We start from the raw sequence: 17,106 nt of genomic DNA, 5'->3' as shown, positions 1-17,106 counted from the left end.
TGTCTGTCCTATTAAACATAATTTATGGTATTTGAAATAACATTGATAACATTTTTGAAGGTGTCTATATCAGAGAAAATCAACATTCGAAAAATAAGTATACAAGTCAAAATAAAATGACAGTACAAATGTAAAGAAATCGCTAAAAGAAAAATAGTGTTCGTTCAAAAATGAATAACATAAAAGATGACTAGGTGCTCCAGAAGGGTAATCATATTTTGAAGTTGACTTTATTTATCAATTCCAATAGTTTAGAAAAAAAATATACGTATTCTAACAATACAACACAGAATTATAATCTTGATAAAGGCATTCTAATGCGGAATGGAGGTAGCTATTAGCTGAACAAAGAAGCTACACGTATATTTCAATAAACATGATATCAAAATAAGATGTGGTATAATTTCCAATAAGAAAGCAAAACGAGTCAAAAGCTCAAACATGAAAAGACAACAACTATCATATTCCTGACTTGGTGCAGGCATTTTTTTTTTTTTAATAATTATTCAGTTTATTGCACTATTGGTTGTAAACAAATACCCTTAAAGGTACAAATATCCCAAATAGGTTTATCCCTGGGTGTGAATTATTAAATGAACCAGGGGATCCAAAAGATAAACTTATTACAAGTTTCAAATTTGGTTAATAAAATATTACAATCTATATAGTTTTCAAAATCTGCATAGTAACAAATCCGGAAAACAAACGTTCTCTCTGTTTACGTTTTTCTACTCATTCCAATTGTATACCACGTGGTATAGATGGTTATTGTGTATTTTTTCTTATGTAGAAAATAATGGATTAAACCTAGCTTTGCTACTGGTAATACACAGCTCTCTTTATAATAATAAAAAAAACAATGATAAGGGTTTAATACTAAATAGCTGTCATTTCGAAAATCGTTACAGAACATAGAGAAACAACTCATGCAAGTCATATGTCGCATTGGGTTGCAGTATAGTTTTATTGAACATTTTTAATTATGACATAAATTGCATTGAATGTGAAATCTGTTCATGAATGTTACAGAATTAAGAGAGCAGTAAGCATTTCCTACTTGATTGTCGTAATTATCCATATGACCAAAACGTAAACACTGAAAAAACCCTATTATGTTCAATTAAAAAATCAATTCGTTTTTTTGCCTATAATGAATTCCTCTTTATCTACGATTTGGAACCCATATTATTATGACATTTCTTAACAATTTAAAAAAAGACAGTCATTTCCTTTTTCTCGTTTAACAGGGAGATTGATATAAGAGAAACTTTATTCTGAATCCACACTTTTTTTTATTAACATTTATTGACATATACGTGTAATTTCTGTGATGAAAATTCTTTGTTGCATTATTAGTATACATATATATTTGTTTTAATCGGTTGGATTTAACAAATAAATTCAATTTCAAAATATAATTATGCTTTCGGAACACCTAGACTAAGTCATCTTTTCTGTTATTTATTTTTGTACGAGCACTATTTTGTTTTTAGCGATTTCTTCACATTCGTACTGTCCTATTATTTGGCCTTGTATACTTACTGCTCTAGTATTGATTTTCTCTCTGATATAGACATTTTCAAAACATTATAAAACCGAACAGTTCCGTTATCACACTGTGATTTTGTTGGAACTTTCACCGAGGATTAAAAACCGTATTAAGACCGTATTAAAACGGACAAATCTTTAATATAGGGTTATCTATTCAAATAAGTAATTGATGACTTCCTATTATGTTAACATGCATGCGCATGATGACTAAAATTAATAAAATAAAACTAATTCTAGTAATGTAATAAGGATTCAATGATGACAGAACCTATTTTGATTCGTTTTTAGTTGATAGGAGTTGTAACAGTAATCGGTGGGATTGTTCTTATTGCTGGATTCGACCAAATGAACGAGAAAATTAAACCATCATTCGATAAAGCTAAAGACAACATACGAAAAATGATTAAAGGTTTGTAGTAACAATTATTCACGATGTCAACAATATTTTTTTTCGAGTTTTACCTTTAACATAAATCCGAATCAAATAATATCACGAAAGAGAGGCGTCATTAATTTGGAAGTGAACTCATATGCTACAAATTGATAACTTATTGGTCAATTAGTGGCACCTTTCGTAAAAATTATAGCTTGATTGCTTACATAGTAGTTCTAATATCAGATAGCCTGATGTAAATATCAAAGCAGATTATATTCAAATGTGTATGCCCCACCTACGATAGTAGAGGGGCATTGTGTTTTCTGGTCTGTGCGTCCGTTCGTCAATTCGTCCTTTCGTCCGTTCGTTCGTTCGTCCGCCCGTTCGTCCGTGTGTCCCGCTTCAGGTTAAAGTTTTTGATCAAGGTAGTTTTTTATGAAGTTGAAGTCCAATCAACTCCAAATTTAGTACACATGTTCTCTATGATTTGATCTTTCTAAATGTAATGCCAAATTAGAGTTTTTATCCCGATGTCACGGTTCACTGAACATAGAAAATGATTGTGCGAGTGGGGCATTCGTGTACTGGGGACACATTTTTGTTTACTTTGTTTCAAAATGCTGATTAAAATAACACAACTAGTGTAGATTTCAATTATGTATGTATACAAGTATAGGTGAACTGCCAAATGAAAAAGGACCGGCAGCAGGGAAACTTTTGCATTCAATTCATGTGTAATTATTATTTTTTTCTCACTTTTTTAATAAGTGTCATCGATATAAAAAGAAGATTATATGAAGATTAAAATATGTGACAATATGATAAAGTTTGATTTTTGTATATTTACGAAATAAAATTGATTGAACAGGCAATGTCGCTGTTTTTCGTTTGATGCTAAATTAATTGAACTACTAAATATTTTCAAAAGCTCACGTTCAAGCTGTCAGATTTGAATACAACTTCAATTCTTTTTATTCATCCACAGGATAAAAAATATTGTCTTAAAGATACTTGTTTTTATTTCATATTGTCACGTATCTAGTATACACAATCAATAAAAGACATAGGAATGTATTACATCTATCTTAGATTTATTGATATGCATTTAATATTTATTTTTCATTGGGGGTTTTCATTTAAAAGCATTGTAAACGAGAGCGTAATTTCTGATAGATATGATTGAAGGTTTAAAGGTACACGATTTATTTGTTTAACAGTTTGATTTAGAAGAAATACCGGCATGAAGAGTTGTATCATTGGCACTAATACCACATCTTCCTATATCTATTGATAGAAGATGCAATTGATAATCTAATTACTAACATAATTATATAATAATAGTCTTCTACTTGTTATAAAATTCATCAAATACCAAAATAACAAACCTGATCTTGAACTATATCCAACTTTTAGAAATTTACCTGTGACGCCAATTTTGTGGCGTCGATCCAGTCTGGTAAAAGACAATGATTGTTTCTGTTGTTCTGTTCAATGTGCTGTCCTAGGTGGTTTAACGTAGCTATAGGAAGATGTGGTGTGAGTGCCAATGAGACAACTCTCCATCCAAATAACAATTTAAAAATTAAACCATTATAGGTTAAAGTACGGCCTTCAACACGGAGCCTTGGCTCACACCGAACAACAAGCTATAAAGGGCCCCAAAATTACTAGTGTAAAACCATTCAAACGGGAAAACCAACGGTCTAATCTGTGTTCATTTTTATTCTGTGGTTAGTCAGCACGTAGGTGTTGACATGAATATCAATTATATGGTCATTTGTATAAATTTACTGTTTGCAAAAGTATGAAATGTTCTAAGTACTAAGGTTTTTATTTATCCAAGGCAAAAAAACCCGTAGTCATATTTTTGGAATTGTGAATCATCTATGCTCTTCAAATTTGATCTTCTTTGGCTTTCGTGTATTTTAATATGAGAGTCACTGATGGGTCTTATGTAGACGAAACGTGCGTCTGGCGTATTAAATTACAAGATTGGTACCTCTGATAACTTTTTACATACCGAAATGTGCTATTGTGTTGTTTATTTGTGTATTTCTCTGTCCTGCATGTTCTTTCATTTAACTGTACTGTAGTTCTGTCATTTAATGTCGTCATTTTAGTGTTATAGTTAACATTGACATCAACGCACGAGGCTTGGCTAGCCACAAAAACCAGGTTCAACCCATCATGTTTTCTTAAAATGTCCTATACCAAGTCAGAAATTCTATATTTTAAATGGACATAAGCTATGATTAAGATAAAATGTTAAGTATTCTTTAGAACAAAAGCGGAATTTAAATAGTAACAAGCATACAGTTTGTTTGAATTGAATTAAAATCGATGATATATTATTTCCTTCTAAGACAATAATTCGACCCCTTTTGGTTAATTTTTAAGCAACCTTTAATCTAACCGCAAGTTTGATATAACATGAGAAACATATTCCACCATTGAAGGAAAGAAAAAAATGTTCAATATTAAAAAAGTTGGAATAAAATATACAAGAACAACAATTTGGTTGATAAACTTGCCAAACGCAAGATGTATTGTTACAGGTACAATAAAAACATTAATGTAAACTATAATATGCAATCAATATGTCCTTAGAAATTATTCGGACTAAAGTATATACTGAAAAAAAACCAAATTGAATTAAAAACCAATTGTTCAGGGAATTGCAGGTCTTTCCATCAAAACATGAAAGTTGTAAAATTAAGTTTAAAATGTCATTTCAATCGTCAAATCATAGCTTATTATAGCTGATTTCAAAAATATATGGTTTCTATACAATATTTTTTAAATAAGGGAAATAATTTGTTACTTCCGGTTTGAAAAATGTTACTTCCGATAATATTAAAATATTAATTTGACACTGATTCCAATAATATCTGGTTCTATATATTTTTAAACTAATAAGTACACAAATTGCTACTTCCGGTTAACTCAATGTCACTTCCGGTTTTTTTTTAAGGTTAAATGGTTTGATACCTATTGCCAAAAGTATAATGGCTTTTTCATGTATACATATGAGGTAAAAGCTAAGGTCAAAATCTAGAACGTCAAATTAAGTTATGACCTTGAGATCAATTTCAAGGTCACAAACCCAGGACCTCAAATCAAAAGACTATAGGTCTTAATTATATTTTGTTATATTTGGTTAATGAGTTATATCACCATACGTGTATTTTTAAATACAAAAGGGGAGAAAACTCCCTTTTCATTCAACGTACCCTTGCGATAAAAATGCACTTGTAACGACATGTCGCAACTAACAAGTAAGTAAAAATAATTTGTTGATATCTTATACAGTTTTTGGAAATAAGTGAAAATAAGCCAAATTCAAAATTCGAATATGACCTTGACCTTTGACCTGACCAAATTTTCATATTTTTGGACCAAGGACCTCAAATCAAAAGATCCTAGGTCTCTATCACTTATGGTTTATAAGATAGAAATGCATATCACTTATATCAAATGCATAAGGGGGAATAACTCTCATATGGAGCGTTTATATTGCTTCTGTCAAAATAAGACAAATCAATTGAAGGATATAACGAGAAATTTTATAAAATAAATTTGTCGTAATCTTTTACGATTGCGAAGGAGAAGTGGACACAAGGAAAACAGTGTTTGGGGAGATAACTCCTCCAAAGAAAAGTATTCGGTTACGCAGGGAAAATTTGAAAAGCGCATAATCATATACCAAATATCTAAGCGACATATTGCGAAACAAGTTTTTATCGCAAGATCAAAATTAGGTGGAAAAAAAAAAATTGTTCAGAGAACAATTGAAGGTCTTTCCACCAAAACAATGTATTTTAATATGAAAGGTGTAAAATTAAGTTTAAAATGGCATTTCAATCGTCAAATGATAGCTTATTGTACGTTGATTCAAAAAATGTATGGTTCTATACAATATTCTTTAAATAAGGGAGATAATTTATTACTTCCGGTTTGAAAAATGCTATTCCCGATAATATTTGACTATATACTTGACACTGATTCCAAAAATATCTTATTCTATATACTTTTATATGAATAAAGTACAATTAATAGCTACTTCCGGTTTACACAAGGTCACTTCCTGTTGTTTTTTTAAGGTTAAATGGTTTGATACCGTTTGCCAAAAGTCTCATGGCTTTATCATGTATATGTTACAGTAAATAGGTGAAATTCGGAATTACACGTAATAACTAAACATTTCAGTAAATACCTGTAATTACTAGCCAATTTAGTAATTACATGTATTTACTAGTTGTTTCAGTAATTACTGGTAATCACTGATTTTTTTTGTCATTTTTACAGCTATTTACTAACTTGATGTTTTTGTTTTAAAATTAAAAACATAATACAAGATACCAAATAAGAAAGTAAAGTGATAGTGATTTTAAGGGAGCTTACGTAAGGATGTAGGAATAAAGGCACATCAAAAGTGCATACTCTTTAATGTTTTTGAATTGAAACTGGAAAACGGGTGTTTTATAGGTTTTAAAACTCTGTAAATATATACATGCAAGACAATGATATCTATCCAAAATTGATTTTTTTTGTAAATAACTTATAAATGGACTAGTTTTTTCCCCAGATTACATACACTCTGCAGTTAAAGTTTTTAAAACATTAGGTTTTATAAACCATCCTGAATTTTTACCCAATTTTGACAGAAACTTCTTACAGTACTAGTCAAAAGATAATATCTCATGGACAATTTTAAGATTAATAGCAAAAGTAGCCTATTTGTTCTGCAAAAACCTTACAACTTGAATAGCTCAATACATCGACAACCCATCTCCAGCTAGAGGTTGAATTGAAGGTCACATGAATACATATTCAATGAGGTCCAAATATTCACTTGCAAGTGCACAACTCGTTACCCTTGTTTCTCAGCTAATTTAGCAAAATGGAATCAAATTGGCTGCTAACAGTGAATTATGATTTCACTATATCATTTTTATTAATGATTTAACAACAACAAAAATAAATCTTTTTTTATATCTCGAAGCTAATGCACATAACAGTTCATTCTAGTTCTTAACCTACATAACGTTATCTTTTCTTTATAAGGTACAAAAATGTAGTAAGTCTAAATATTCTTCAAATTCAAAGTTTTCTTTTTAGAAATTTAAAACATACTGCTTTGGGAGAATTTTTCATTTCTGATTTCCATGTCTGCTGAAATTGGTCAAAAATTGTTAATGCTCAACTTGAACCATTTTGGATTTAAACTAAACATGCTAAAGTTACTCTGATTTAACCAAATATTTTAAAGTCAATAATTATTTATTCAAGATATTTTTAATACAAATCAACCATTCAATACAAAGTTTAAGAGTACTAACTGATCTTCTAGTTAGTATTACATAACTTTTGGTGATCTGAACATAATACAACATTGTTTTAGCAGTCAGTAAATAGGTGTAAAAATAAATTTTAAAATAAGTAATTACTGGTAATAACTGGACTGTTTCAGGAATTACTTGTATTTACTAAGTGCATCGGGGATTACCTGTAATTCCTAAATTTTAGTAAATACATGTAATTCCTAATTTCACCTATTTACTGTAACATATAAGGTAAAAGCAAAGGTCAAAATCTAGAACGTCAAATTAAGCTATGACCTTGAGATCAATTTCAAGGTCATACACCAAAAACCTCAAATCAGAAGGCCAAAGGTCTTAATTATGTTTGGTTAATAAGTTATATTACCATACACGTATTTTTAAATACCAAAGTGGAGAAAACTGCCTTTGACGTTCAACGTACCCTTGGGATCAAAATTTATGGGTTACGACATCTAACAATTTAGTAAAAAATAATTTGTTGATATCTTATACGGTTTTTGGGAATAAGTGAAAATAAGCCAAATTCAAAAAGTAGAATATGACCTTGACGTTTGACCTTGAACTAATTTTTTTTTTTTTTAAACCAAGGACCTCAAATCAAAAGATCTTAGGTCTCTACCACTTATGGTTTACCAGTTTAAAATGTATATCACTTATATCATATGCATAAGAAGAAATAACTCTTATATGAAGCGTTTATATTGCGCTTGTCAAAATTGGACAAATCATGCGAAGGTTATAATGAGCAATTTTATAAAATAAATTTGTCGTAATCTTTTACGGTTGCGAAGGAGTAGTGCACACAAGGAAAACAGTGTGTCGGGAGATAACTCCTACAAAGAAAAGTACTCGGTTATGCAGGGTAAATTTCAAAACCGCATAAACTGTTCGAGATCACATGCCATATATCTAAGCGACATATTGCGAAACAAATGTTTATCGCAAGAACAAAATTAGGCGGAAGAAAATAAAAAATAATCAGGAGAAAAACAATAGGTCTTTCCACAGAAAAGTGGAAAGACCTAATAATAAAAAAAAAACAATAGGTCTTTCCACAGAAAAGTGGAAAGACCTAAAAACATGATGAACAGGTATCCATCTCATTACCCCTTTTGATAAGTTTATGCAATTACTCGGGCTATGACTAAGAACTTACACAATTACTTGTGATATTTCATATGTGGGCACTTTATCAACTTAATGATTGATTTTAAAAAATCCTGGCAAAGTAGAATCCATCAATACCTTAAAAGTTATATACCTTTCATTATAAAAAGATTAATTGTATTTCATTATTTATGTTAGTATCACTTTTGTCAGTGACGTCATATAACTTTTGTGAGTGATCTAAAAAAAAAAAGACAACACTGAAAGGAATATATTATGAATATTGTTAAAACAAAACTAACGCACTGACTAAGCCGATTGAATTTAGAATATATGAATTTAGGTTTTTTTTAGAAGTGCAAAAGCTGAAATTGTCTATCAAGAATTAGTTAGAAATCCTTAGAGAAACGAAAAAATAACGATTGCAAATGTTGTTTTTTTTCTACTTCAAAATAGTAACGCATTCTCACATTGTTGTATGTTTGTCACTCCTACTTTAAATTAAACCACAAAATTCCTTTCAAAATGGAAAACATAAATGCATTATTTTGAAATTCCGTATGTTGCCACTCACTTTATTTGTGTCATCTACAATAGACAATGAAAATCATCGAACATTTCAAATTAGTTTCAATAGACTCATCATCAGTATTCAAGTCAGAATTGAAAAAAACAAATTCTGATTTACTCTTGCATTATGTGTATGTCAAACAGAATAAGATATTATAGTAACTCAACTTATAATTTTCTGCGTCTTACTGGAAGCAATAACTAATGGATGGCTATCACTATATCAGATTCAAAATGTCGGAATGGGTCAATTATTGGTGATATACGGCATTTCATGTTTAACTGTCACGTTTATTTTGAAGGGAAAAAATGAGCTACCATGTAACAAAATATCGTTATCATCATCTTTGTTTGTGTCTGATTCATTTTGTTTTTACCAATTTAAATATGATTAAACTAAGATTTCATAGATATTCAAAAGAATCTGTGGCGCATAGGAGTCCATAAAATTCCCAAAAAACCCACAATAAAGCCCGGTTAAAAACAAATGTTAGGTGAGATTCTAGCCTACATTATGTCAGAAAGATTCTTCGTGATCTGCCTTAGGAATCCAGAGAAACGCAGGAGATAAAAAGGCCAAACATTAGGACGAGTACATGGTAGTCGGAGGGAAAAAATATTTGTTTTCAGGTTATCACATTTCATCTTAGAAATTATTAATTTTTATACCAGTAAAGCTGTTTAAATTCTTTTTACGAATAGAACTTCCAATTGCATTATCATGAACTATTAATATAATTTTTCTTACCAGTTATCAACGTTTTCCCAGGTGTAGAAATCATGCACCCGCCAAATGTAACACATGCAGACCCTCTTATGGATATTGATTTTAAAGAATTCGTTTACGCATGCGGAATTTTTCTTCTCACGGTTGGTGCTGTAATTCTCGCCATTTCAATACTTGGATTTGCAGCGACGTATCAGAAGTCGAGACGTTTAACAATGACGGTACGTATACTTGATGCAAAGAAGGAGATATGATCAGAGCATTGTTAATTGAGAAAGTAAACGGGGAATAAGTAAAAGAGATAACAACCCAACCAAAGAAGCAGAAAAAAGCCCAAGGGCACCGACATAACAATTTAAATCTGCATCCGTGGGCTTCACCTGATCCCTTAACAAAAATGTATATTTATTCATCGCAATAGATGCCTGTTTAAACAAAAGAATGAACCAAAATTGGTCAAAATCTGGTGGTTCCTAAATGCGGACGGGCGCAAATAAGATTACATGTGATGTCAAAATGATGCCAATAAACATGCCACGATTGACGCATTTGTATTTTGAACAATTATTTCATCCTTCCGATTTTTATAAAGCTGGTATATTTATAATACCTTTTATTACATTATTTTCAATGAGTTACATTGATTTTTCAAGGAAATCAAAAAAAAACTTGTAAAGTTAACGTGGTTGATATCGATATTTCACCCATTGACGGCATACTGCAATTTGCGTTGTCAAGACGTCGATTACGACGGCTCTAAACAAATTGTGAATGCGTAGACAAAGATATAGTTCTATACTTTAATTTCATAAAAAATGTCATTTATCAATGAAATAAAAAGAATAATTAATCAAAGAATTCAAAAATCGAAAAATACACAACTCGGAATCGATCAACACTACGCGCATTTGTTAATTGATGTGTTATTCGGTCACTCGTTGAATATTTTTCCCTTTCAATATTCTACGAGTTATTCTATTTATTCTATCTTTAAATTATATTACGGAGCATACACGGTGGTCGTACCTTCTTTCTGAAAATTATCTACTGATTTATCAAAATCCTGGAACTTGTCCTTGTGCTTGTGTTAATTGTGTGATATTTTTATATCTAATAATCAATGTACCAAAAGTAAAATCTTTTAACTTTTTTTTTATCAGTCTCGGTGTTCATAAAAATGTTTTATAATCCATCATTTGACCTATTCATACATGATAGTTATTGAGCTATACAACATATGTCTATTCCTGCTTCATAGTTGTTTACACATTAGTATTTATTCTCTTATACAACAAGATTCACCGTGATATCATAACAGTATTAACCGATATAGCGCTTGATGTGATGATATTATCCCATAAGTAAAATGGAGAATGAAAATGGGGAATATGTCAAAGAGTCAACAACCCGACCAAAGAGCAAATAACAGTCAAAGGCCACCATTGAGACTTAGACGCAGTGAGAAATTCCCGCACTCGGAGATGGGCCTCAGTTGGCAAAATAAAAATATTTACTAGTTCAGTGAAATTGGACGTCATACCAAAACCCAATACAAAGAAATAAACTAAAAAACATACAAAAAGCTGACTTGAAAAAAACGAGGCGTGTTTAAACATGTTTTGTGAGATCTCCCCCTTCCCCATACCTCTAGCCAATGTATAAAAAAAACACAACAATGTTTACTCTAATAAGAAAGATGTAGTACATTCGAGAAAAAAAGAGGAAAAACTATATAAAAAAAAGGAACTTCTGAATCCAGGAAAGATTTTTCTCAGGTCTTTTTAAATGCACCATACACCCAGTTGTTAACACGAACAGGAAAACATTATACGTGTAGTAAAAGTATGCAAATTCACCGTTAAAATGTATAGTTTAAAGTAAAGAAAACTGAAAATACAAAAATAAAATAAAAAACAAAACAAAAAAAAACAAAAAAACAAAACAAAAAACATCAGCTGTTGTAAATACGATATTATGTAAACAATAGTATTTACAACATTTCTTCTAGCTTACAGGTCATGTGTATGGTTTTGTTTTAAGTGCCTTTAATATTAAAGAAATGTAAAAAAAATCACTTTTTTATGATTAGAAAAAAATCCACAGCGGTCAATATTATAGATGGAAAAATCAGTTGCATTAGTTGCCTACAATATTCACCTCGACCGTGAGCATATTTGCATCATTCGTGTTAAAACTGAGAAACTGAAAATCGTGAAAACATTTTTGAGATGATGGTGTATAAACATTCCAGACTTGAAAGTATTTTACCGGCACCAAAATGTTCACTGTATGATATTATCATATTTTATTTACAGTATGTGGTTGCTCTATGTATACTCATTCTAATACAGATTACAGCAGTTGTTTTATACTCAGCTGATCGAACCATCGTATGTACCTTTGATAGGTTTTTTCATAGTAGCTATTGGTTTGTAATTTTTTTTTTTTTTTTTTTTATCATTATATGAAAAATACGCCGTACGGTAGCTGTTTTTTTGAACATTGATCACATAAATAACCACTAATACATTTATCTATTATGAACTTTCGAAAAGGCCAATACGTTATATATGGATCTATTTAGATTATACTGACCGTAGACGAGGACGAGGACGTATTGATTGATTTAAAGTCTTTAACTTACACCACTGGGTCGATGCCACTGCTGGTAGACGTTTTGTCCCGAGGGTATCACTAGCTCAGTAGTCAACACTTCGGTGTTGACATGAATATCAATAATGTGGTCAATAAATTTCCTGTTTACAAAACTTTTGAATTTTTTGAAAAAAAATAAGGATTTTCTTATCCCAGGAATAGAATACCTTAGCCATATTTGGAATTTTGGATCCTCAATGCTCTTCAACTTTGTACTTGTTTGGCTTTATAAATATTTTGACATGAGCGTCACTAATGAGTCTTATGTAGACGAAACGCGCGTCTGGCGTACTAAAATATAATGCTGGTACTTTTGATAACTATTTACGTTTGTAAAATATGTATTAGGAAAATGACGTTCAATGTTTTTCTGTGTATTTTTAAATTGTAATTTTCCAACTACTTTTAAATTGTATTTTGCAAGTAATTAAACATGCGACTGAACATATCCTTATTTAACAACTTCATAGCATGTTGCATTATCAGTCTTGTTTTATTATTGTCTGCATTTAACATAATAACTTGAAATATCCTGATAAACTTTTCTTTTCGGATTCGGCACTTCCTCCGTGGTTGTTATTTATGACGTCATGGCGTTATACATTTAAATTTAGCAAGATTTATTTTATATTTATATACATACCAATAGAAACATAACAATATAAGTAAAAATAAAAAGAAGGCGTCAGATACGTAAAGTAAAATCACAAAAATACTGAACTCCGAAGAAAATTCAAAACGGAAAGTCCCTAATCAAATGGCAAAATCAAATGATAAAACACATCAAACTAATATACAACAACTGTCATATTCCTAACTTGGTACAGGCATTTTGAAATGTAGAAAATGGTCGATTAAACCTTGTTTTATATCTCTAAACCTCTCACTTGTACGACATTAGCATCAATTTCCATCATATAAATAAAATAACCTTTGAAACAGGTGATCGCAATATCAAATGAAAACAGTAAAATTGAGAACGGAAATGGGGAATGTGTCAAAGCGACAACAACCCGACCATAGAGCAGACAACAGCCGAAGGCCACCAATGGGTCTTCAATATAGCGAGAAATTTCCGCACCCTGAGGCGTCCTTCAGCTGGCCACTTAAAAAATGTATATACTAGTACAGTGAAAATGGACGTCATACTAAACTCCAAATTATACAAAAGAAACTAAAATTTGAAATCATGCAAGACTTACAAAGGTCAGAGGCTCCTGACTTGGGACAGGCGCAACTTGCGGCGGAGTTAAACATGTTTATGAGGTATCACCCCCCCCCCTAATACCTCTAGCATATGTAGAAAAGTAAACGCATAACAATACGCACATTAAAATTCAGTTCAAGAGAAGTCCGAGTCCGATGTGAGAAGATGTAACAAAAGAAAATAAATAAAATGACAATAATACATAGATAACAACAAACTACTAGCAGTTAACTGACATGCCAGCTCCAGACCTCAAGTAAACTGATTGAAAGATTAGAAGGCTACACCATATGTAATATAATCATATAAAATTGCAAAATTAGATTGAAAATTACAGTGTCATCTAATCAAATAGTTCTGATTAAGTACAATTTATCATTTTTATTTTACGATAAACAATTAAAACGATTTGATACGCCCTTATAGTACTTCAATTTTTTGCCGTTTTCGGCAACATTTGAATGATAACCTAACAAATCATACAATTTATATTTTATCAATTATCTTTTCATTTCCTTTCATCTATATTCAATGGTCTAGAAACTTACTTTACTTTCAGGCAAACAAACTTATATATCTGCACTTCTTTAAAAGTTTAGATGAATCTTATCGAGGATTTCAGTACCAAGATTCCGTAGGATGGAACCTTGTCATGCAACAGGTAAAAATGAAACAAAACTGTACAGTTATGTCGGAAAGATCTCAATATTGATGTGATGTTAATTAATTAAATTATCACTATGTTAAACACCTGTATGTTTCATAATAGATCAACCTTTTATTGTAATAATATGATAAAATTAGTCAAATTAAGCATAATATACAATGACAAATTTTGCAGCTGTAGTTAAGACTTCTTTTGTTCCACCCTGTTATTCCTTGCTTTAATTATCTTTCATTCGTTTCAATTTGTAGAATCAATGTAAATCATTGTCATGCGATAAAAAAATTAAAATTACCTACCTTAAGTTTTTAATATCACTGCATGGAGAGATGTAAGGTTCATATCTTATCACGAGAGCATTTAAAACTAGTCATATGAAATGCAATGCAATTAAGTCTTTCTTAAAAAAAAGTAACAGTTTTATTCATTCACTAAACACCGAAAGTAATTTCATCGATACATTCAAATTGCAAATAATACATATCTATAATACTAAAATTACGAGGTCCAATTTGTCAGCCGTCATCACGTAAAAACGACGAATCACAGAATTCAACTTTATATATAACTAATATAGTACAAAGGTGTAAATTAAAAATTACACCACTCCAGGCCCTTTTGTTTTCCACGTAATTAATATTGCCAATAATTAAGAAATTCCGGGTCGAGTCCGATACCGATACCAATAGTATATTCACCTGTTACCTATTACCTTATCTGTACGTTCCGCATCTGCCAGGCGCACCACCAAACGGTGTATTCAGGATAAATATGCTATATACACTTCAGTTTGTTAGAGGGCATGACGTAAAACAGCGAATCAAAGAATTCAACTTTATAGGACAATGCTGTTGATTAAAAAATCCTCCATTCCAGGACTTTTTGTTTTCCAAATAATTAATATTACCAATAATTGATAAGTTCCAGTTCTACGGGTTCAAACAGAAAGATTTGAAAGCAGGGAAAAAACTGTGTATCTTATAATCGGCATGACTTTATCAGATGACAATACTAATACTAAAATAAGGCTTGCGCATAATTATATACTTTAATTCAGTCACGGACCCGTAATATCAAGGGTATGTTCTAGTAGAAATATAAATTTATAAAGTATAACAAAAGTATGGAGCTCAAAGGCAAATTCAAAAAGGAGAAGTCCATACAAACACTAACAATAAACGGAGCAATTGAAAGCATCTACCGTATTCCTGATTATTAAGGCATTGTACGACAGAAAATTGTTCGTTACATCCAGGTTAACATCCTTCTTGATTATAGGTAAACACTTTTGAAAGTTGTTTGTCATTCAGTCTTTCGTACGTGACTAAAAATTGTTTGAAATGATGAAATCAGTTTTTCAAATATAAACACAGCAGAAAAAATCAAATATTTGTGATGATTTAAATGAACATTGATATATAGTGATCAGAATTGCATAGTACGACTGAAAAATTACGATTTTTTGCCGTTCCAGTTCAACTGTTGTGGCTTATATGGATACACAGATTTTGAGTTGTCGCATTCTTTTGATGAGAGATGGGGTGAGCCACTCCACACTATGATGCAGCCGTCTCCGATAAATTTTTCTGTTGCCTGCTGCAATTCAATCGAAATTCACCCAAGAGGTTTTCAAGGACCTTGTAGAGCAAAGGATTATATTCATAAGAGGGTCAGTATGTTATGAGAATATTCATGCTGACATTAAAGTGTTAACTTACATTAAAGGTTACCATTCTTATTAAATTGAACTACATGTCATCGTGCTTTTTTTATTCATACAAGTTTGTGCTATAATTTCCTTATCGTTTACAGCGTTTTATATTATTTCTAATGATTCGTTATAACATGTAATAATACGTCAATGGAAAAGATCGCCAATTATGCAAAATGTTGGGTGTTTGTTTATTGATATTAGGGCGTACATTGCCGTTTGACCAAGCACGACTATTTAAAACTTGTCATAAACAAAAGTTCCTAAACAATTGTACAATATACATGGTAAAACAAATGTATATGCATATGACTCAAAAAAGAAATACTACAACCAATTTACATGAAAGGCATTTTTTCTTCAATGTTAAATCCTTTCAGTTGAATTACAATTTTGTTTGGCACAACTACATTGACAGTTTAAAGGGAAAATGTGTACGTCTTTCATATAAAAAGCACGAAGAATTTATAAACTCAATCTCTTTCTATAAACGTCCTATACCTGAAATGTGCAACAGTAGTTCTTTTTGAAGTATACAATGAAAGATATTTAACAAAATTCAAGTTAACAAGAAACATTTGCCAAATTTAAAATCTATTTCGAATAATTACATTTTAAACTACAAAGACATAGTTAAATTAATTGTAAAAAGAAACATCGTTAATGCGGAGAACTCAAAGAAAGGATTGAATAATTTCAATTTCTACTTAATCAAAGGCATATTTTATACAGGAAGATACTGTCATTTTGATAGGCAACAGGAACCTTCATAACTATGAAAACTATATATCATTATTTAAAAATGCATTCTTAAAAGAGGGCCGAAGATAGTAGAGGGAGAGTCAAACTCATGAGTTGAAAATAAACTGACAACGCCATTGCTAAACAATTAAAAAAAACAGACACAATAGTACACAAGCCACAACATAGAACACTAAAGACTAAGCATCACGAACCCCTCCAAAATCCGGGGGGACCTTGTGTGCTCTGGAAGGGTAAGCAGGCCCTTGTGCCTTGGACTAACCGTCTTAATCAGACCTGCAATTATATAGTATCAATACCAATCCCAACGTATCAGGCAACACAATTGTAATTTGTATTATCGATTATTATTTCATCAAAAATCAACTTGGAAGTATGAACAGTCTTTATGACATCTTATACGTTCAGGTATTTCGCATCCAATGTTTTATGGT

At 31.0% G+C, this 17,106-nt stretch overlaps 1 protein-coding gene across 1 annotated transcript; it reads left to right on the top strand.

Moving 5' to 3' along the window:
- The first annotated feature begins 324 nt into the window (after positions 1-324).
- Positions 325-14,247, top strand: LOC134722308 (uncharacterized). The gene is made up of 5 exons (XM_063585916.1): positions 325-330; positions 1,840-1,960; positions 9,698-9,894; positions 11,989-12,063; positions 14,095-14,247. The coding sequence occupies exons 1-5, from the start codon at positions 325-327 to the stop codon at positions 14,245-14,247; spliced, it is 552 nt and encodes a 183-aa protein (XP_063441986.1).
- Positions 14,248-17,106: the final 2,859 nt, after the last annotated feature.

This window comes from Mytilus trossulus, chromosome 6 (assembly GCF_036588685.1).
Source record: "Mytilus trossulus isolate FHL-02 chromosome 6, PNRI_Mtr1.1.1.hap1, whole genome shotgun sequence".
In the NCBI taxonomy this organism is placed as follows: Eukaryota; Metazoa; Mollusca; class Bivalvia; order Mytilida; family Mytilidae; genus Mytilus; species Mytilus trossulus.
Note: the sequence above shows the minus strand (reverse complement) of the source record. Positions and strands in the feature narration are given on the sequence as shown.